This window comes from Penicillium taxi, assembly GCF_028828555.1.
Source record: "Penicillium taxi strain IBT 34144 chromosome Unknown utg000005l_segment0_segment0, whole genome shotgun sequence".
In the NCBI taxonomy this organism is placed as follows: domain Eukaryota; kingdom Fungi; phylum Ascomycota; class Eurotiomycetes; order Eurotiales; family Aspergillaceae; genus Penicillium; species Penicillium taxi.
In genome coordinates, this window is record NW_026643207.1 from 2285810 (window position 1) to 2307871 (window position 22062).

Consider the following 22062-nt stretch of genomic DNA (forward strand, 5'->3'; position numbering starts at 1 on the left):
GGATGCGCACTCCCCTTCATGTTGATCTGCAATCATGAACGGCTTCGAAAATAAGGACCTCGACGAGGATTCCTTTGGGGAAAAGTCAAGTCTATCAGGACTGAAGACATTTGATGCCTTCCGTAAGTAAACAACACGGCCCTTTCCGCCCCAAAGCTACAACAGCACAACATTGGAATAACCATACCAATTGAACAATCCAAACGACCAAGAATAAACAGAATCGCTGACATGACATACAATTACAGCTAAAACAAAAGCTTCCTACACAACACCCTCCCACCGCGGCGGCCAATGGACCGTTCTAATCTTACTTATATGCACAGTCTTTGGATTTCATGAGCTCAAAACATGGTGGAAAGGAACAGAACAGCACCATTTCAGCGTTGAGAAAGGCGTCTCACATCAGCTCCAACTAAATCTCGATATTGTGGTCAATATGCCCTGCGATACACTCCGAGTCAACATCCAAGATGCAGCCGGTGATCGAATCCTCGCAGGCGAGATGCTGAAACGTGATCCCACAAACTGGAATCTATGGATGCAGAAGCGGAACTTCGAGTCTCATGGCGAACATGAGTATCAGACCCTCAGCCATGAGGCTGAGGATCGGTTGGACGCGCAGGAGAAAGACGCGCATGTGCACCATGTTCTCGGCGAAGTGCGACATAACGCGAGAAGGAAGTTTGCCAAGGGCCCACGCATGCGCTGGGGTGACACTCCTGATTCTTGTCGTATCTATGGTAGTCTGGAAGGAAACAAGGTGCAGGGTGATTTCCATATCACTGCGCGTGGACATGGCTATAATGAGATGTCGCCCCATTTGGATCATAGCGGTATGTCTTGGGCCTTCCAACCTCTATATTTCCCTTTACATTGCTCTATTTTATTTCCTGACATGGGCCTACCACGAATATCTGTCGAATACCTCAACTAACCTACGCATTGCAACCAGCTTTCAACTTTTCGCATATGATTACTGAGCTTTCTTTCGGCCCCCACTACCCATCCCTTCTCAATCCACTAGACAAGACTATCGCCGAGAGTGAAAGCCACTATTACAAATTCCAATACTTCCTCTCAGTCGTGCCAACCTTGTACACAAAAGGTAAGGGTGCATTGGACGCCTACACACGAGCGCCAGGCGCTGCGGCATCTCGCAGTGGCCGGAACACGATCTTCACAAACCAGTATGCGGCAACAAGCCAATCTGGCGCGATCCCTGAGACACCATACTTGGTCCCGGGCATTTTCTTCAAGTACAATATCGAACCAGTTCTACTGTTGATCAGCGAGGAGCGAACTGGCTTCCTTGCATTGTTGATTCGCTTGATCAATACTGTCTCCGGTGTGCTTGTAACTGGTGGATGGATCTATCAGATTTCAGGCTGGGCGACTGAGTTTATTGGAAGACGTAGGAGGGGACGCTCTGAGGGTGTATTGACAGGCAAGCATTATTCGGATTGATTAGAGTTCTTGATTTCTTTAGACAAATTGTACTTTCTTTTCTTTACATGTATTTTTGTTTTCAATTTTGTATTTCCGGGGTGTTATTTTCTGCTGTACAATCGTAGGTATGAATTCATTCCGCAGAGATGGTTAAACAAGAGATTTCAATTCTGGGTACGGTACTAAAGAAAATCATATTGGAAACAAGGTCGTGTGGTATAAGATAACAAGCATATGCGCCACCTCCACCAAAGAAAAGTAAACGGCAATTATTCAGGATCAAATTATCCAAGACAGTGAACCTATACCTCAAAGATTTGGCCCATACCCACGCCGAAGCCCTCAGCGCCAGCGCGACTATCAACAAGATCTAAGCGCCAGCTATTCCAGTCACGCAGCTTACGCTTGATCTCACGTACCCACTCAACACGCTTGCGAGCCTCCTCTTCAGCCTGGGCTCGAGCAAACTCCGCTTCGTCAAACTCGTCATCGAAATTCTCTTCGGCTAGGAGCTCAAGACTGCCGCGGGTAGCTTGAGGCTGGTTAGAACCAGCACGAGGGCGATTGGCACTACCAGTGAAGGCCGCAATACCACTAGACAGTACCGTCGAAAGTGAAGAGTGCTGCTGCATGGCCATGCTACGACGACGACTATGGTCAGGCCGGCCGCCTATCAGATCAACATCATCGAAGGCATTCGCTCCGGCATCCCCGCCAGCTTCGCTACCTTCGATGTTATGCTGATGGTCGGCTAGTTCCTGGCGCTTCTCTTGCCAGACACCGCGGCGCAGATCGAAGACTTCACCCTCTAATTCGCGGATACGGCGTTCCAACCGCTGACGCTCTTCGTCTTCGAGCTCTTCGAGCTCGTCGTCGGCGGCGCCGCTTGCATCGCGCTTGCGCGTGCGGTCTTGTTCCTCGCGGAGACGAAGATTCTCGTTCTCGACGCTAGCGAGCCTCTTCAGCTGTACTGCATTCTCCTTCTCTAATTTCTCCGTCTCCTTCAATCGGGTCTGGTGTCGAGTCTCGGACTCTTTGTGTAAATTACCCAGTGCCTGCAGTTTCTTTTCCAGGGTATCAATTTTCTTGTCGGCTTCGCTCTTCTCACTCTTGACTTCTTCGATCTCGCGCTGGAGATTCTTGATCAAGGTGTCGGTAGAGGTCTTGTCTACGCCTTCCTTGAGTGCCTTCTCCGAGGCGCGCGTCAATGCTTCTTTGGTATCGGTCAGATCGCGCTGCACACGCTCGAGTGCGGTCTGGCTCTGTGACGCTTTCTCTTCTAATGCGGCTATCTGGGCCGCATGTGCTTCGGACGAGGAAGATTCAGAAGTGAGCTGTGCGCGTAGATTCGAGATATCCAGCTCCATAGCCTCAATTGTAGCTGACTTGGATTCAAGTTGACGAATAAGATCTACTGGCGATTCTGAAGTTCCAGGGGCAGAATTATTGCGATGTGAGCGAGACTGAAGCTGTGAGTTCTGCCGTTGTAGCGCGGCAATCTCTTCTTTCTAGTGAGAGGTCAGTTCAGGGTCTCATAATATCCAAGATCATCTTTGCCATACTAATGATTCAATGCTTGCTGCCTTTTCTTCAGCTTTCTTAAGCTTCTCTCGCAGCTCCGCCCCGTCGACACTTGCCTCGCGCAAGTCTTCTAATTGTTCTTCTGTCTTGCGCCAGCGCACCATGACGTCCCCAAGTTCCTTCTCCACATGCTTTTTGTCCTTCTCCAGCTCCTCAATACGCGTTGATTGCTTGCGGAACACCTCGTGGACTGATTCGCCGTCCCCGGTCAGAGGCGGTAGTGACTGCGGAGACTTTAGGGTCGACGGGGAAGGAGAGGAGCTGCCTTTGGAAACGGAGGTCTTGCGGAATGAGGATGAGCGCATTTTCGATTGGATCGAAAGAGATGGTTGGCGAGTATGGCCGGCACGAGGGTTATCGAGTAGAGCAGCTTGCGGCTCGACGTCCGGGCCAGGGGATGTAGGGGCAGGAGGCATTGGCTCGACGGGAGATCTAGCTGATTCATCGTGCTTGTCTTGTTCTGCTTCTGACTCTTGTTTAATAGCTTGCTTTGTGTCGGTGGTCTCTGTAGCTGTGTTGTTGTCCTCTTGTGGCTTCTCGTTGCTGGTACCGTCTGTTACTGGTGGCTCCTCTGTTGTAGCAGGGGTACTTTCAGTAGACTCGGGTTCAAGATCTTTTGTTGATTCAGAGTCTTTAGGAGTATCTGTAGCACTAGAGGTCTTCTTGTTTGCCTTCTTCTTTTGTTTCTGGAGCTGGGCCACCTAAACCAGGGTGTGTTAGAGAGGCAGAGATCATTGTCCGATGTTGAAAAACGTACTCTTTTCTTGGCCGCAGCCAGTTTCTCTGCTCGCTCCTCCTCGTCAGCCATCATTTAATTTGGGAGTGGAATTGTAGATGAGGTAGGAGGATGGGGAATGGACACCTGGGCAGATAACAGATAACCGGGACATCAAGTAAACGCCATCTCGATTAACTAGAACACTGATTCATTTACAAATTTCATAGCAACAGAAGCCTCCTATAATGCTATGCTCAGTATTACCTCACCATTTTGAATAGAAGAACAAAAACAATGTTTTAACTCAATAACCCTAATAAACATTATATCTGCATTATGTACTAAGACCTGCTCTACACCATAGAGAACCTTGTAAAAGGCACTCATTTCGAACGCAAAACTAATCTTATTTACAAAAATGGCAACTTTTCATATACGGCCTGCCATTCAAAACAAGTTATAATATTGATAAGACTGAATTGTTCCACACCAATTGAGCCGAAAGTAGGTATTATATTGATAACTGACTCTTATTTTCTCTTGTCCTTGGAAGAGGGCTATCAGGCAATGAAAACAAGGAATCCTTCAGTTAAATGTTCTGGCTAGAGCGATGTAATAATCTCGCCACTCGGATTTCTCATGACTAATTTTTTGGTAGCTAAAAAATAATACCGAAATTGAACATTCTCTGATATAACATCAATGTGGCATTGTTATTGGCAATCCTTCCAAACAGATAATGACAATCTGTTGGTCATGCCCATACCCTTACATTATACTGCAAGAGTCTGGATCAAGTGGAGTGCTGGGCTTGCGGGTTTCCTGCTCAAGAACATTACTCGGGCTTACCAGATCTTTCCAGTAGATATGGTCCATGAATCCACCTCTTTGCTCCTCAAATACATCTGCAATGATCTCCAGGCACTCAGGATCGTTCCCCTTTAGAGCCGCCATGGTAAGAGACACTCGCTTCTCATTCGTCAATACAGATTCTGTCTCGTAAGCCATAACCCAGCTTGGGTTCCGACAGGCCCGTAGCCTATCCTCTATCGCACAAAATACGACATAGCAGCGCGAGAGGACCATTATGTAGTTCAGGCTTGACAGCGGTCGAATCTCGCCACAGATGTCATCAGTCAAGTCATACTTGATCAAGTTCAAGTATGCAGGAACGTTAGGACCGGGTTTACGAGCTGGAGTCATTGTGTATCCCTCAGGTATAGCAGTCTTCACCAACTCGGAGACATCGGTCTGATCTAACGTGGATGCGATCTTGGATGACATATTGATGATCTCTTTATCGCTCATTTTAAGTCTAGCACGCCTGACGAGGTCAGTTTCTGCTAAAGTAACTTGGCCTGTGGCTGTATTTCGGCTTCGCTTAGCCTTGGATAATTTTATGAAGCCGAGAAGTGAGGGAAGTGCTGTTTCCTCGTCTGGAATTCGATCAGTCATCCAATCGGCACGCCGATAAACCTGGAGTAAAGATCGAGTTTTAAAAAAGCGATTGAAGCCGGGATCTAGCAGTTCATTCAAGTCCTCTGCACTTCGAGCGAGCTGTTGTCTTCCTGCACGATTCCGGAAAGTCTCTTGACGAGTATTGCGCTTAACGGTGCGATTCAGCATGCCATCGACGAAATGGGAAGTGGGTTTATTCCCATTGAAGAAAAAGGAGTCCTGGAACACGAACTCCAGTGTACTCCATAGACCCACCGGCCGCGCAATTAGGCGTTTTTGAACCAGCATATTGTGTAAATGAATTATGCACATCGGTTCAGGAACCTTTTCCCAGATGAGCATACCCATGCCATATGCCTCTTCCAGTGCTTCCGAAAGACCTGAACCACACAGGAAGGGAGAGTATTCCCATAAGCCATTGCTGTTTGTGTTTGAAAATCGTGACGGAGGGATGGTGGTCAGGCCGTACATATACTTGCTTTCTCCAAGCCAATTGATCATGTCTTGTCGAAGTTCAACCAGTAATACTTTGAGTGAAGCGTTGCGGTTGGGGTCTCCATGAAGCATAGCATCGTGGTCGAATAATGAGTCCAGTACATCCACTGATCCGCAAAACCCTTTATTGGGTTGTTTCCCCTCACGATCCATGAAGAGATCGACATCTCGCCTCGGTCGAAACGCAGCAGCAGGCGCTTTCAGGACATGGCCGGTTAAAATACTAACTGACCAGCCGCGAGACACAGTAAGCGAGTCCACAATACACTGTAGCTGGAAGACATGGTGGGGAAGAATTTTAGATTGAACATCCGTCCCTGGCTTCTGTACGGCGAGGTGAGTGATGTCACCAGCAAATTCGTTTAGGCCGTATAGTCGCCGATGCTCAGACCAGGGTCCATTTTTAGCCCAATTAACCGATTCCAAAGAGATTTTCTGTCCCTTGAGTGTCCGACGTTGTACAACAATCGAGGAAAAGACATTGACTAAGTCATATAGCCAGTTGATTGTGTACGCTCGGCGCCACTTCAAGCGCTGCTCTTTGCTTGCTCTTTGAAGGTCCATTTTGGGATCCCAATTCTGAATACTTTTGAGCATCGCTTTGGTAGGTTTGCCGCTCCGTGTTGCTTGATAGTCGGCAATAAAGTCGGATAAGTCCTGATGGCAGTTCAGTAGAAACTCTTCTCTCACGTCAATGTCCTGTTGCGCCTGTCGATCCCCTCCCCAAACTTGCATGTGAAACATTCCTTGAGACTTTTCAGGATTTCCGCGCGTGAGAGTTTTCATAACGATATCAAAAGAGTCATGGCCAGGGAAATCAACAAAGATCTGGGATTGCGTGTCCTTGATCGTCATGATTGCAACATTTGATAGATTTGCAGCAACAGCACTGTTTAAGTTCTGATAGGCTACTTCTCGCCAAATACCCTGTATGTAATGACGGAGCTCTATCAACTGATGAGTGAGGGAGTAGATAGCCATCAAATAATCCGTGACCGTGCCAGTCTCATCCTCAATGATGCGATAACTCTCCAGGGGAACATCTCGTAGGTCAGGCGTAGAGACTGCATCACCTTTCTTTCCTTTGGTCTTCGGCTTGCGTGCTCGTCTTTTCCCCTTCCCCTTGCCCTTCCCTTTTTTGGTAGACTTCTGTTTCGACCGTTTGGGGGCAGCAGGGGTTGTATCTTCTTCAATATCGGTATCCTCTTCACTCCTGTCGCCATCAATTTCTTCATTGTCTACATCTTTTCTCTCGCTATCCAGGCTCAGCGTCGAAAACTGATTCGCAAAAATAGCTTCTGTCTCATCTTCATTGAGCGGGTCGCCCTTCCTCATTGACTGCCAATTCTCTCCTCCCAGGGTATTGAAAGCTTCAGTCAATCCATTTATCCAATGCTTATGCGACTCATTGCTTTTTTGGATGTCTGGGTCTGGATCAGAGGCGGCACGGTTTAAGTAGAAAAAACTGGTTTCTCTCCTAGCATCAATGACTGATTCAAACAAGCGAAAGATGGTAGCTGGGATCGGGTCCACATATTTTACTATGAGTGCCGAGAGGGCATTCAGCTTTGTCAAGGAAATTGAGCTGGCGTTGGTGGCCAGTCCAGCGTCAGGCGAGAGCTTTTTGCTGATGGAGTTAGAAGTATGGATGATCCAAAAGATAAGATTTGCCTGGTCCCGCTTGTACTTGAGATATGTGTTGTGAACCTGCATGACTGAATGTGGAATGTCGAACAGATCTGGAAGTTAGGATCAATTGAAGGTGGGCAAGAATGCGAGGAAAGTAATGTGGAGTCATCATGGTCTCCCACATTACATCACATGACATTTAAAACATGTCATCCTGGGCAGTCTTCATGCTTATGTCATTTTATCCCTAGTTTAGTTTCTAAGAGACTCAGTAGACTCAATTGAATCAATCATTATACCTTCGGTCCGTTTCTAGCTTAGTATATGCCTAAGTCATAGTTTATGCATCTTATAAACCTCATTGGTGGTTGCCTCAACAAGCAAAGAGACCGTTAGTATCTTGGATCTCACCCCTACCCTTTCCAGCCAGAAAATCCAGGCTGGCATTGTTCTATTGACATGAATTCTTAGACAAAATTCTTTTGTATTAGCTAGCCCTAGGTACTGGGACCAGAAAGAGAGGTTGATGCCTCGCTTTGGGCATATTTGGGGCTTGAATGTGAAGAAAAATTAACCAGGGTAGTAAGCCCGTTAGTCGCAGCCCTTACCGTCGGGATTCCGGCTCGGGACGGCCCTTTGTTAGCGCGGGTCTGTAATAGATTGGTAATTATGAAATGGAGAGCTTAATTTCTTTTGGTGAGCCAATTATCCGGTCTAGCATCTCAGGTCGTTTGACAAATTCCTGAGATTACTGTTGAATATTTGTCAGAGGAAGTAGTCTTTGCGATCAAATAGACTAACAGCGGCCCCATTTTATCCTCTAAATCATTCGAACCAAGAATTCTTCAACATAAATATTCACAACCTAGGTACCGTGGTACGAACATGCTCGTTTGCATGACCATGGTACCATGACCGACTGACCAATAAGATACCTGGCGTATCTATCTCATATTGGGGAAGTTGCTAATATCTCATAGGTAGAGACTGTCCATGCATTCAGCGCCGTACGCGATTACCCAAGCACCTGATACTTTAGGGTAACCATAGCAAGATAAGCTTTGCGTACCGAGGTACTTTGCTAAATCTCAACTGCTTCAAATGCTACCCCTATTTACCAATACTCTATTCATCGGGAGTTTCAGGTATTGCTTCTCTCGATCTATCGCGAAACCTGAGGAAATGCATCATGATTAATAGAGAGAACAATAGTCGATTAACCCCATGCAAAATTTAGATTTCAATGGTCGATATGTGACTTGTTTCATGTGACAAACTGGGGTACTAGCTAAACAGACTATATCTATTGGGTATTTTGTATTTGAGAATGACACAAATTTATCCCTTTTCATACATCTACCACCGACTGTTCACTTATTACAGGGTCCTATGGGTTAGTTGCTAGTTGTGGTATATCTGGACACTGGAAGGATTGACAATTTTTACTCCTAATGTTTCTGTTGTACAAACTTGATTTCGTACGCCCATTTATCTGCGTTGGGTCAAACGGTATATGAGACATTCTCTTGAAATTCAATCGCCGGTTGCGACTCGTCCACTTTCCCTCGTCAGGGATATGCGACGATCGCATATCATAACTTTTTATCCCCGGCCATTTTCTCGTAAAGGCGCTCCAGGATGACTCTGCTCAAATCACCAACAGTATTTGCACCCGCGAGGCTGGTTAGAGTCAGCTCAAGTCCGAAATTTCGACGAATATTCCCGACAGCCTCAATGAGTAGAATGGAATCGATGGCCATTGTAGCAAGTTGGGCCCGTTCTGCATCTGTTCCAGCTTTCTCATTCATCTGCAGCCCAATGTACTCGAGAAGTATATTCCATCCTTGTTGCTCCTTTAAAAGAACCGGATTCTGCTGAGATTGTCGGAGAAGGTGTTTGAACTTATCAGCAATTCGTTCCTGCTGAACATCTCCTTTTGCTTCGCTGACATTGGCATAGAGACGATATCTCGCATCCTTCCAAGGGATACGGTATGCAGGATTCGCTTGTGTGCGAGTGGTGCTCATGCCAGTGATGACTTGACCAGTTGCAAGTATACCATGCGAACCGTAAGAAGTCTGAGATAAACGAATGGCTGCTTCGACTGATTCAATGACCTGCTCCTCGTTAAGAAGTCGGAGTTTCCAAAAGTTGGCTGCTGTTATCCATTCAGGCTCCCGAGCGAAGCAGCCAATATCGCCAACTCCGCCTAAGTTCAGTGTAGCACCAGGCAATCCCAGAGATCGACGATGGCGAATTAGTGCGTCCAGATAGGCATTTGCTGATGCATAACTTGCTTGTCCAATGCTGCCGCATAGAGACGTAATCGAGCTTATTACGACGAAAAAGTCTAGGGCGGCGAGACTAAACGCTTTGTGTAGATTCCAAGACCCTTTGACTTTTGGATCCTGAACAGAAACCCAGTCCTCATATGAAGATTCAGAAAGGGCTGAGGGCTATCACAAAGATACACTAGTAAGCCAGGAAAACCGATAATCACCGTGGGAGGAATGGCTTACCTTTTGAACCATGCCCAGATTGATCACTCCAGATATCGGCTTAGGGCTTACAGCAATTGCATGTTCCACATCCTCAATATTTGACACGCTTCCATTTATTACAACTGGCTGACAGCCCTGTGCCTGAAGTTCCTGAATGAAGGCTTCATTGCTTGGCGATTTTCCAGATCGTGAGAGGTATATAAGATGCCGGGCACCGTTTTCGACCAACCAATTAGACACAGCTCGTCCAATTCCACCAAGGCCTCCCACGAGCAAGTAAGCAGCGTCCGATTTGAATGTGGTGAGAGGAGCTACAGTAATTTTCTTACTCAAGCTCTGCGTGGCTGTGTCTCTGTTCATGTGGATCAGAATCTTCCCAATGTGTGTCCCGCGTTGCATGTACGCGAAAGCGTCTGGAATATCTGCTGGGCTAAATATCTTGACAGGCTGAATTGGTTTGATTTTGCCCCTCTGAGCAAGCCGAGCAAATAGCTCTGACAATCTGAATTCATAGTCTGGTTAGCCATGCTTTACTTCTTGGAGCTTGGTGACTGTACCTTCGGGCTCGGCTTGGGCTCTCTAACCCAAGTTGCAGGAGGTCGACTCCAATGAACGAACGATTTGCTCCGAAAGTCTCCATATCCAGCATTCCATGGCCCAGGAAGTCGCGTTTCCCGAGCTCTATCATCTTACCAAACTTTGCTACGCAGCTCCAAGATGCGTGGAGTAAATTCTCCGATAAAGAGTTGAGAACGATATCAACGCCTTGTCCGCCCGTCGCAGACTTGATTCCATCTACAAATGAAGCGTTTCGAGATTCAAAAATGTTTTCTCGAGGAATATCGAATATTTCCTGAAGATATTGAGCCTTCTGATCTGTGCCCACGGTAGCATATATCTTTATAATAGTTAGCAAGCTATACAGGATCCTTTATTCAGCGGCAATATACTTACCTTGGCTTTCATCGTTTGTGCAATACGAATCGCTGCTTGGCCCACCGCGCCGCATGCAGAATGGATGAGAACCGACTTGCTTTGATCAGCTTCAAGATTTCATTAAATGTGAATATGCGAAAACATACCTGTCCACGTTCCAGTTGCCCTACGGTGAGCAGCGAGTATATGGCAGTTCTATATGCAACCGGGATAGTAGCGGCATCCTCCAGGGATATTTCGTCTGGCAGTGGGAAGCAGGCATTACTAGGTATAACAACTCTTGTAGCGAGAAGCCCTATACCCAGAAAGCTGACCCGCTGGCCAGGTTGTAGATGCATAACGCCTGGTCCGACACGGTGGATTATTCCGCTCCCTTCTAGACCCAAGCCATGTTCTCGATCAATGATACCCATTGTCACCATAATGTCCTGCATGGTCAGCTATATTCTTGAATGTAAGATGAAATAAATACTTACCCGGAAATTCACCCCCACGTAGCACATATCAACCTCCACATCTTGCTCGTTCAGGTCCAAAGTAGGTCTCTCTTTCCATGTCACAGATTTTCCAATCCCCGGTGCACTAGCTTCCAGGGTCAAATGACAGTCTTCTGGAGCAGGAGGTGCAATCTTCTCCAGTGGCACCCAATGGAACCGACCGACATGAACAACTCCATCAAGCAGGGCGAATTCATACTCTGGTGCCCAGTTGTTACTTAGGGACTGTCGACGCAGTTTTTCGTATACTTTGACGAGAGTGGTTGCTGCATGTTGATTGAAATTGTCGATCTCAAGGGTTCCGAACTCAGCCTTAGTTTCCTGTCGAATCGTTCTCGCAAATCCAGTTATCAGACCGGATGATGGGTTATCACATTTCATTTGTGAGCTCTTAGTAGCCCAAATGGTTAGTCTTCCTTCCAAGCATAATTTCATCAGTGCATCGTGCTTTTCTGGAGAGAAATCGCTCAAAAAAGGTGTTGGTACATCTAACAGAGAGATCACGTCCCCCTTTCCAGATGGAAGCTCTTCAATTGTGGCATCAACAACGTTATACCCTTGTTCAATTAATTGCTGTCTCACAGTCTCAGCCCATTTATGGGTTTGTGTTGAGCCCAGAAGGAAGACATTTTGCTTCTCGGGCTCCGGCTGAGGGACTTTAGAGATGATTGCTTGTTTAAGAGTCCAGGGATAGATGTTCAAATTGAAAGAGTGAAACTCTGGGGTTAAAAACCCAGCTCCAGTGAGTTCTGTTGTCCAGAAATCTGAAGAGTAAGAGCTTTCTAGCTGTATGTCGCTACTGATGGACAATGGGGCCGGGAGCATGCTCATCATGAAATCAATGAAGGGAACAGGCGGAGTTACCTCACGAATCAAAAGTCGACCCTCGGGGGTAAGTAGAGATCTAAGATCGGCTAACAATGACTTTGTCTCAAAAACCGAGGGTAAGTCATTGGGAATGATGATCAAATCGTAGCTCTTGGAGTCAAAGCCATGTGCTCCGATGGTGATTTTGGGGTTCAGAGCGACACAGGAAAATCCTTCTGTTTCTCCAAACCGGTCAATGGCCTCTGTTCGCAGATTTGAGCAGTCTGAAGCCACAGTATATTTTGAGTATAAGCGAATTCCATCTCCAGATCTCAAAGTGACCAGGGCACCGGAAGTGGTACCACACGTCCCTGGATTTACTTCTAGGACTGCCAATGATGGGTTCGAGTGTCCAAGCAATGAGAATGTCTGACCAAGGTCAACATTGGTTGCTGCAAACTCGTATAGAGATCTGAATCCCCGCTCGTCCATAAGAAGCTCCGATAATGGGACTTGATCATCAATAGCATCTAGTATCTGTGTGACATAGTCACGAATGGGCTGAACCCAGGGCTCGGTAGACTCAACAATAGCAGATACATCTCTGATTAACATAGACTGGAGTGATACGGGATCCAAACTCCAATCGAGAGAGTCAGGAAAATAAAATTGCAGAATCTGGTGAAGTCGGCCAAGGTTAGTAGTCGTCCAGTCTTGATACTGTGCGGCAGAATCAAAGCTCAATGGTCTGATGCCTAACTGGTCAAATAGGTCAATAACAGCAATAACCATCAGTTTTGCTAGCAATAACATAGAGGGGTTGTCCGGCATAGACTTGAACAAATATTCTTTTGCAGGTAGAAAATCGATGTCCGGTTTCCACTCAAGTCGTGTACTTAATGGGATGTTCGTATGGATTCCCGATTGAGGTAAAGGAAAAAACTTGACTCCCTTGAGAGTAAACAAGAGCTTTTTATTCAAGACTCCAGACACACATCCTCCCAGTGAGGTTTTCAATGTACCGTTTTCACCAATTGGAAACTCAGCCTGAAGAGTAACCTCTGATTCTGTGATTTTGTGTTCATTTGCAATATGGAGATAATCGATTGACATGGGAATCCCAAGGTTAAACATTCGACGCGAAAGTCCATTGCATGCGGCAATACCAAGAAGCTGAAGGCCTTGGTCAATTGCCACGGGCTCAACGCAGCTTTGGCCATTTTGGTTCCCTTCCTCGGTTTGAACAATAGTAGCGGAGGCATGGTAGCTGGTCGGATCGACAGTGATAGCTCTAAGTCTGCGGAAAGAAGGACCAAAGTCCAGCCCCCCTTCCTAGCTGTTTCGTACCATCCATCGGCATCGACTCGACGTGCATAATTCTTATGTTGAGAACTAAAGTCACTGGGATGATCCTCTTTGCCACCCTTGACTTGTGCAGTACAGTGGATTGACCATTGCTTGCCGTCATAGGCAGAAATAGTGACATCGTACCAACTTGATTTGGTACTGTCTGTCAATCTCATAGGGCGAAAATTCGTTAAAACCTCTGTTGTGGAATTCTCACCCAATACCATAGGAGTATTCATGAAAAGCCGCTTGATTGAGAAAGATTTTGATCCCGTGATCTGACGAATTGCTTCACCAATCATGAACACATAGCCGACGCAAGGGTAAACGATGTCGGAGCCAATCTTGTGATCTAAAAGCCAGGGAATAAATTTTACCTGTAACCTGTTTCTCCAGAAGGGTTCGATGACTGATGACTCAGGGGAAAGGCGACCTAAGAGCTCGTCGTGGGCAAACATAGACTGCCTCCAATTATGAGACATACGAGACTCGTACCAAAGCTGTTTTCCATGCTGCCAAACATATGGTGGAAGATTAGTCAGGACTTTGCCATTGCCGTTGATAGCCGTCATATCTAATTGGACTCCATGCAGATATAGCTCTCCTGCTGTCCGCAGAAGACAGTCCATTGAGTTCTTTCCTTTCAGAAGAGTAGGAGCATATGTCAGCTTTGACTGAACATTGCAAACTTCAAAGATCTGCCTCATTGAGCTGAGCAAAACGGACTGTGGGCCGACTTCAACAAACATCCTGTTTTGGTCGTTATTGTGAATGAGCTTTCTGATGGACCGCTTGAAGTTCACAGGTGACTCCATTGTGCAGCGCCAGTACATAGCGTCAAGATCTTTAGGAGAAGATATCGGTTGTCCGGTAATGCATGAGAACATCGGGATCATTGAGACATTTGGACGTATGTGAGGCTCAATGAGGTGAGAATATTTTTGAGCGGCTTCCAAAACCAGCTCTAGAGAGTTGATGCATCTTAGTATGTTTGGGGATTTATCGTAGTTCTACTTGGCATGGGAAGGCCTCACCTGAATGGTATGCAACATCAACTGGTAGAGCCTTGCAAAACACATCTGGATGATCAGAGGATATGCGTGACAGAATCCGATCCAATACACCTCGTATTCCAGATAGAGTCACATTTCGAGGGCTGTTCTCGCAAGCCACGACAACACCTTTTTCGAGATAGGGGCTAACCTCTGATCTGCCTAGGCCAACTGAGGCCATCATTCCGGGTTCTTTCTGTAACTTTGTCACTTTTCCACGATAATAGCTGAGTATGATCGCCATGCTCATCGGAATCGCACCTGCTGCATATGCAGCGGCAATTTCTCCGCTGGAGTGTCCGGCCACTGAGTCTGGTTGAATTCCCCAGTAGGCGAGTAAGTTGACCAATCCGATTTGAAGTGCAGTGCATAATGGCTGTGCAAACTCGGCATCATTGAGATCAGGACAATTTGGATTATAAAGGACATCTGCACAGAGAAAAAAGGATCATTAAATTGACTTGATCAGTGACTTTGAAATGACGAGAGTCGGTACCTTCGATTCTCCAGGTCGGGGCATCTTTTAGGGACTGCAAGGCATAGTCCATTTTCCTAATGTCGTTCTGGAAATTTTCATAGCGACCGATCAAACCTCTACCCATTCCTGGCCATTGAGCACCTTGGCCTGAGAATATCAAGGTCACAGCTTCAACATTGCCATCCTGGGGTAATTGTAGAGTACGTCCAGGGCTCACAGATTTACCATCTGTAACCAAGAAGCCCCGGTTACGCAAATGTTCCCTTCGCTTCCCAAGTGTGTAGGCGAGGTCTCGCTGTGAATCTGGGTGGCTCTCAATATAGCGAAGAATCTGGGCTTGGCAACCGCTCAGAGATTCCTCTGACTTGGCTGAGATCACGAGGAGCTGATGCTGTGCAAGTCGGTCATGGGGGCCTATTTCGGGATCGGCTTTTGTGAAATACCTCTTCGACTCCAGAATCACCTGAAGAAATTTAGTTCACGTTTGCGTTGGTAGTATCGGATATCTTACATGAGCATTGGAGCCACCCACTCCAAAGCAATTGATACTGACCCGATCAGATCTGTCCTTGGGCCAGGGAGTTGGTTCAACAGGAACTCCTAACTTTGCAGTTTCAAAAGGAACTTTACTCGATCAGACACGTGCAACTCAGATGTGTGATAAAAATAAGCTTGGACTTACTATTGGGGTTCGGACTGTGGAAATGAATATTGGGTGGAATAAGTCGGTTCTCAAGGCAAAGGACAGCCTTAATGAGGCTGGTGAGACCAGAAGCTCCCTCTGAATGACCAACATTCGGCTTAACCTGGAAGGAGTTAGCTGGGCCTATGAAAAATTAGAGGAATCACTGACTGATCCCATGAGAATACCATCTCTGAAGACATTTGCAACAACCGAAGTTTCAATCACGTCGCCCTTTTGGGTTCCTGTTCCATGACATTCAAAGAGCCCAGTCTGTGAAAAATCATCTATGCCAGCTTTGGTATAGGCTAATCTGATAACTTGTTCCTGTCCTTCGGCGCGGGGGACTCCAGCCATAGCTACCTTACCATCAGAGTTAATGGCAGTGGCCCGGATCACTGCTCGAACTGGATCATCTCTCTGTAATGCATCGTCTAGCTTCTTTATCAAAACCGCATTGATCGCTTCACCTCTCCCGTAGCCATCTGCATCAGCATCGAATGTCTTACAAATACCGCTTGGTGACAGGGCCTTGTAGTCAAACATTACGGTGGATGTTGTAGGTGTCAATATCAAATTGGTGCCGGCCACAATCGCAGCGTCGCACTCGCCTGCTTTAATAGCTTCACAGGCCGTATGTAACGCAATCATTGAAGACGAACAAGCGGTTCTGATTGTAACACTGCAACATATCGGTTAATAAACTCACTTAGATCCTGTCTCGCCTTCGTAAGTGACTGACCTAGGACCCATCAAGTCAAACAACTGCGAGACCTGGTTCGCCAGAACAAAGTCATGGGTACAACCTACAAGGTTGCGATCATAATCCTGCTCGTCTCGGAGTGCGAGCTCCTGCCAATCATTCCCAAAGACCCCAACAAAGCATCCGATTCTTTTGCCAGCGATTTTTGTCTCCCCGGCATTCTCGAAGCACTCCCACACCACCTCGGAAAGAAGCCTTTGTTGAGGATCTAGTGCGGCAGCGAGTTGTGGTCGTACACCGAAGAATCCGGTATCAAATTTCGTGATGTCGTCTTGCAGGAAGTAACCACCTTCCGCCCGGACGGAATGAGGTTTTGATTGACTATGGTACGCACTTATGTTGTATCGTGAACTTGGTACCCTACCATGGCCGTCCTTTCCTTTCATCAACAGATTCCAAAAGTCTTCTGCAGTTCGAACACCACCAGGAAGTCTCATAGCCATTCCTGTGATGGCAATCAGAGGCTCACTGACATTCATCGCCTCGTTGGATGATATGGTCGAGCCAATGTTGTAGGCTTTTTCCTGGCAGAGTGAGCGCAGCCCATTGCATTGAGTATCATCTGTTTGGGAGATGATCTCTGGGGGTTGCGTTGCTATGGTGGAGTGTGATTCACTCATGATAAATCAAATAGAAAACTAGAATGTCGGACAAGATCTTTCAGGTACAGACTGTCAAGTCACAACAAATTGACAATTGAAATAAATATTGGAAAGATAGAACGAAATTTTGTCAAGAGGTTGTATTAGTACTTAAACCTCCTAGACGATGTATCACTATTTAAGTATTGACCGCGGTATTTCCTGATTAACGACAATTCACTATGCAATATGAAGGTGAATGACTCGCCTCCATAAACGAAGTTCAATGTCCCCGAGTATCTCTGGCATGATGGATAGGATGATCTTACCCGAAGTTCTCATTTTGATCCTCAGCTTCTGCAAGGAGTGCGACTTTGACTATTGGCTCAGACCATTAAAAAATATCTGCATATGTAGATCGAACTCCTGCATGCCGCCATTGAAAAAAATAGTAAGGTCCACGAACTTAATCTTATGGCCTAATCTTCTTGATCTACACCAGTAGCGAATGCTTTTACGTCATTTTATTATCATAGATCCCTTTAAAGTATGTTTATTTATCGCCCTAATAGCCTCCAAGAGCTATGAAGCAACTCCCTAAGAATATCCCCTTGAACAGGTTTTTAGAAAGATGTCTTGGTTTTCTTTCTTTAGTCTGACTTAAGTGAGAATATGAATACAGGTGGATGATCCTTTGAAGGAGGTTTTAACATTCCGATTGCCCCTTACGGTATGATAGCCCTACTATTAATTGATCTGTTTCCCCTGCCTTGTTCTTAAGCCAAGAGACTATAATTTCATCGAGGCTCTCTGACTACATATCATTTCTGCTGAGAATTACAAATTCAGCATTTGGCAGCCCTACTCCCTACAAATAGCTGCCTCATAAATCGGAAGGCCCAAGATGCGTGTCACCAAAGCCATCGTTGTCACCAGTTTTTGCCTTGCCCAAGCGGCTAGCGCAATGGTTCTCACGGACTGCGTCAATGCTATCAATAACATCAGCCCTCGGGTCTTTATTGAAAACGTCCAACGTCAGTCTTGCAAATTCGGATGTCAGCCACGGCCAGACGATTGGGACGTCTTTGGCAAAGATACCATGCGTGAACTAGTAAACGATGGTGCCGCACAGTTAGACATTGACGAAGGCAAGGAAGCATTCGTCGACTTTCTGGAGAGCATTTTTCAGGAGCTGCGAAAAAAATGTGGTCCTAAGTTTGACAAAGCACACGGCTGTCAAGACTCGCCGGAGTTGGAAGAAGCAATGAGCTGTGTCGACCAGTACAGTCGGGTTGCTAAGCTTCGCGCGGCCCCCGGTCTTCTCCCTTATGTTACTGCGGAGCGTTGCAGGAAAGTTGGCAACTATTTCCAAAGCCCCGAATTGTGGGAAAAGAGCTTCCCAGCTCGTGCAAAAAATTACATTGATCACTGCCATGATCTTTGACTTGTCAAATTCTGGGGCGTGAAATGGTGTTAGTGATTTCAGTAGTGAGCGGTCGGAGCAGTTTTACGGATATCCGTGGTGTCGACCTTTGATTATGTTTGTTGCAGTGTTTGCGGTAGTTTAGCTTTCCTTCTTACTATTTACTCCTGCCTGAGTCTACAACCTGACACCATCTCGATCAACGCTGTTTTAAATAGATATTTCTCTTCACAAGTGACACCTATGGTCTATGAGGCCTTTAGACCTTTAGAATTCTGGCAAATAGGTCAAATATTGAGGTTGTTTTAAGAGATTTCATGAAGTAGAAAGTGGTGATTCTTCAGTTTATGCATCGAAATGAGGTTTAGCGTAAGGCACAAGGCAGAACATTGATTTATTGGTTTAAACCCCCCCCCCCCCCCCCCCCCCCCCCCGCTCAATGCCCATACCTAAACGTACTGTTTTAACAACTCCACAGGGCCATACCATGATGCATGAAGCTGTTTGGCTGGTGATGGTCGAGGGAGCAGTGGGCGATCAAGAGGCTTCTTGTCGTCTAAAGTTACGGGTGGAAAGGCGGCCTTTTCTGGCGCCAGAAGCTGTCATTTTCGGCGTCATTTTCACAGGTCCTTATTCTGTACCTGTGAATTGCCTGTTCGAGTTAGGTCCGTGTCACTCAAACCCCAACCACCATATTCTTTGGAAGTCATGGTAATCTTCTTCTACGATGGGTTTCATGAACTTTTTGCGATTTCTAGTGTCAGGAGAGCCCTGGCAGCTAAATGTTGGTACAAAAAGACTGTCCAACATTATGCCAGAGAGCAGAATGACGACTTAGAGGCCTATCATCTATATAATCTATCAGACTTCCAATCATACTATGTAATATATGTGAATGAGTCTGGGTGCGACAAAGTGCGTTTTAGCCAAACTCCGCGATATGTACAGCAAGCGGCTAAATCAGATTGACATTATAGATACTCTACTTTGTTCTCAAATTAGCGTTAAGGATACACTAGTAGTAATATGATTAGAAAAGGGTATAAATTTCATACTCAATTTATAGTTCTATATCGTAAAGTCCTTGATCATACAAAAGGAAACTTGAAGGGGTTGGCCACTCGTTTTGCGTCGTAGAACCGTATCTCTCTGATATTGTTGAATAATTGTTCCTCTATTTCCCAGAGCATTTGACTGCGACTAGGGCTTGTTTCGGAAACAAGACAGCAATATAAGCTAAAGAAAATTCCTGCTCGAGAACAGGACGACACTATGATGTTAAGGTTCATCAGAGCTTTGCTCGAAGCTAGGGAGCCAAGACAAAGAGCCCTAAGCCATCACAGGCAAGGCGTTACCTAGTTGAAATCTTCGAGAGTGCAACAATTTTTGCTCCTTTTTCTATAACTTTTGGCGCTTTTTCTTGCAATAAAATCCAGATATATAGCTAATCTTACCCACAAGAGTTACCTTCATCTATTGTGTCAAGAACTCAAAATCAGCCAGGCTGGGGTCTAGTAGATTCTCATCAAGCCCAAATCCATACGTTCCAACCATGCCATATATCAGATCAGGCGGCGGAAAACCCTGAGCCATGGCATTTGCGCCCCCTGGCACATCATGACTGTCTACAGCATCACCATGCTGAGTACCCATTTGCCAAGCAGCCTCCCACGAGTCGAACCGTTCTAACATTTTCCCTAGGCCACGTGCAATGTGCCGTGTCAAGTGTCGCTCGCCTGCTGAAACACAATTCATAAGATCAATCACCCGCTCGACGAGTCGTCGCACCTGGCGCGCGTTAATAATGAGATAGGCCGAGTTCCAGTTTATGGCGACCTTTAACAGAAAGACTGCGGAGAAGGTGACCATTGTATGGGTGAAAATGGGGACACCGACGATTGCATCTCGGATATCAGGCTCTTCTAGTACCATGTTTAGACAGGCCATTGCTGATGAGATGGCTATGTTGGCTGCTTCTTTGCGGTCCATTGAGAAAGATGGTGTGTTTGAGGGTGAAATCGCACGGAGGGCGAGTGAATTTAGTTGGAATTTGGCAAAATGGTAGTGCAGAACTACTCCCTTTGATGGGTATGTTCGTACATACGCGCTATCGGCTATAACAGAATAAGTCAGAAATTACTAGGAATATGACAAAGAAAGGATGTACCTGATCGAGGCTGCCACAGTAACCGCCATTGGTCAACTGCTACGTTGTGTATTCGCAGCTCGCTGAAATCTTCTTCGGTCAAAGCCTGCTCAGCGTCACTGCCAAACATTCGATATGCTTCAGTCAATATCATAAAGAGCGCGACTTGGGCCAGCAATCGTACATCTCCCGACACCACCATGGGCAATTTGAGAAAGCTTTCATAATTTCGAATGGCCACGTCTTCGTGGATAACAGGTGGTCGTCCATAGGCTATACTGAAGTGATGATCACACACATAAAGCAAGTACCAAAGCTGTGCGCGCTCATATTGATCAGAGCGACCCCGAGTCAGGCGTTGATAACTCTGATGCAGACCCATCTCGGTCGCAATTCGAACCGCATGTCCGGAAAGCTTCCAGCTTAGTTCTGACAGCCAGAATGCTCCGACACAGAGACCTCTTATATCGTCGAGGGTGTGGGCTCGTGTGAGAGCCATGGTAGAAACTAACGAAACATACTCATTATAGCACAGGCTTAACGTCTCTGTTCGATTAGGGATGTGAAGGGCCGCTACAGTCAGAACTGCAACGGAAAGTAGCGTTGATGCGCGGCGAACGGATGTCAGATCACGATGTACTAGAATTATCCCGCCCCAAAGCAGTTGATTCATAGTGCGGCTAAAGTATGCGAAAAGCTCTTCTGCCTCGTGTATTGAGATAAGACCGCGCGAAATGAAATCTTCCTCTAAAAGCGTCTTCTTTGGAGCCTCTATATGATTGTTTCGCAAGTTGCGTAATTTTGTGACCTCGTATAGACTACGCATAGGCGCTGGAACTAGCTCAGGGTCTTGGAGATCAGGCTCCTGGGAAGGCTCCCGGGTCACATCCATCACCACTCCCGGCCCCTCCTGGAGGTAGGTATGCGATTGGGTAGCATCAATAGACGGCCGATGAATGTGGTTAGAGGCGGCCGGGCTGGGGCCATTGCGATTTTCACCCGAAAAGGTCGACAGCTCAGGCAATCCCGCCTGTTGCAGGAGCTGCGACACAGCCGCATGAAGCTGAGATAGGCTAGAATCCGCCTGTGATTTCCATCTACATTGTCGCGAAAGGAATTAGCATGCGATCGGGGTTAACAAGAGCTGTAAGCATCACATACATCCCGTCGTCATCAACGAATTTTTGTGAAAAGTCATTAATCACACATTTTACACCAGTGCGATTGCATTTTGTGCAATTTGATTCTCCTGGTTTGAATTCACATCGAATCTTGTGTCTTTTACACTCTGCACCTGAGAGTAATTCAGCCACAAGCCACAGTCAACAGTGTGGGGAAGCCTAACTTACATGCGCGAGCTTTAGAGATCTTGGGGGCACGCCTCGCAGGCCCAGATCGGCTGTCGGGAGAATCCAGGCCAGCTTCGGTCGATGAGCGCTTCAGTGGGGAAACATCCATCCCATTTGTACTCGGTGATACTCCGGTCATTTTTACGGGAAATATTTTGGCGGGGAAAAGA

The 22062-nt window shown here is 46.5% G+C and overlaps 7 protein-coding genes across 7 annotated transcripts; 3 read left to right on the forward strand and 4 right to left on the reverse strand.

Annotated features, from left to right (window-relative positions):
- Window positions 1-34: 34 nt before the first annotated feature.
- N7495_008191 (endoplasmic reticulum-Golgi intermediate compartment family protein) lies at window positions 35-1467 on the forward strand (the record flags this gene model as incomplete). The annotated part of the gene is made up of 3 exons (XM_057210842.1): window positions 35-122; window positions 249-836; window positions 956-1467. 3 exons carry the CDS (start codon window positions 35-37, stop codon window positions 1465-1467), a joined length of 1188 nt encoding a protein of 395 aa, XP_057060385.1.
- Window positions 1468-1751: 284 nt separating this feature from the next.
- N7495_008192 (uncharacterized protein) lies at window positions 1752-3841 on the reverse strand (the record flags this gene model as incomplete). Its single annotated transcript, XM_057210843.1, has 3 exons — window positions 1752-2957; window positions 3012-3731; window positions 3788-3841. 3 exons carry the CDS (start codon window positions 3839-3841, stop codon window positions 1752-1754), a joined length of 1980 nt encoding a protein of 659 aa, XP_057060386.1.
- A 675-nt stretch (window positions 3842-4516) lies between these two features.
- On the reverse strand, window positions 4517-7414 carry N7495_008193 (uncharacterized protein; the record flags this gene model as incomplete). Its single annotated transcript, XM_057210844.1, has 1 exon — window positions 4517-7414. The coding sequence occupies one exon, from the start codon at window positions 7412-7414 to the stop codon at window positions 4517-4519; it is 2898 nt and encodes a 965-aa protein (XP_057060387.1).
- A 1508-nt stretch (window positions 7415-8922) lies between these two features.
- On the reverse strand, window positions 8923-17013 carry N7495_008194 (type I iterative polyketide synthase; the record flags this gene model as incomplete). The annotated part of the gene is given in 13 exon segments (XM_057210845.1): window positions 8923-9786; window positions 9850-10346; window positions 10366-10729; window positions 10786-10860; window positions 10914-11207; window positions 11244-13403; window positions 13436-14382; window positions 14453-14899; window positions 14955-15411; window positions 15460-15572; window positions 15631-15754; window positions 15802-16312; window positions 16373-17013. 13 exon segments carry the CDS (start codon window positions 17011-17013, stop codon window positions 8923-8925), a joined length of 7494 nt encoding a protein of 2497 aa, XP_057060388.1.
- An 865-nt stretch (window positions 17014-17878) lies between these two features.
- Window positions 17879-18418, forward strand: N7495_008195 (uncharacterized protein; the record flags this gene model as incomplete). The annotated part of the gene is made up of 1 exon (XM_057210846.1): window positions 17879-18418. The coding sequence occupies one exon, from the start codon at window positions 17879-17881 to the stop codon at window positions 18416-18418; it is 540 nt and encodes a 179-aa protein (XP_057060389.1).
- A 418-nt stretch (window positions 18419-18836) lies between these two features.
- N7495_008196 (uncharacterized protein) lies at window positions 18837-19112 on the forward strand (the record flags this gene model as incomplete). Its single annotated transcript, XM_057210847.1, has 1 exon — window positions 18837-19112. The coding sequence occupies one exon, from the start codon at window positions 18837-18839 to the stop codon at window positions 19110-19112; it is 276 nt and encodes a 91-aa protein (XP_057060390.1).
- A 758-nt stretch (window positions 19113-19870) lies between these two features.
- Window positions 19871-22031, reverse strand: N7495_008197 (putative C6 transcription factor; the record flags this gene model as incomplete). The annotated part of the gene is made up of 4 exons (XM_057210848.1): window positions 19871-20511; window positions 20565-21640; window positions 21705-21837; window positions 21893-22031. The coding sequence occupies 4 exons, from the start codon at window positions 22029-22031 to the stop codon at window positions 19871-19873; spliced, it is 1989 nt and encodes a 662-aa protein (XP_057060391.1).
- Window positions 22032-22062: the final 31 nt, after the last annotated feature.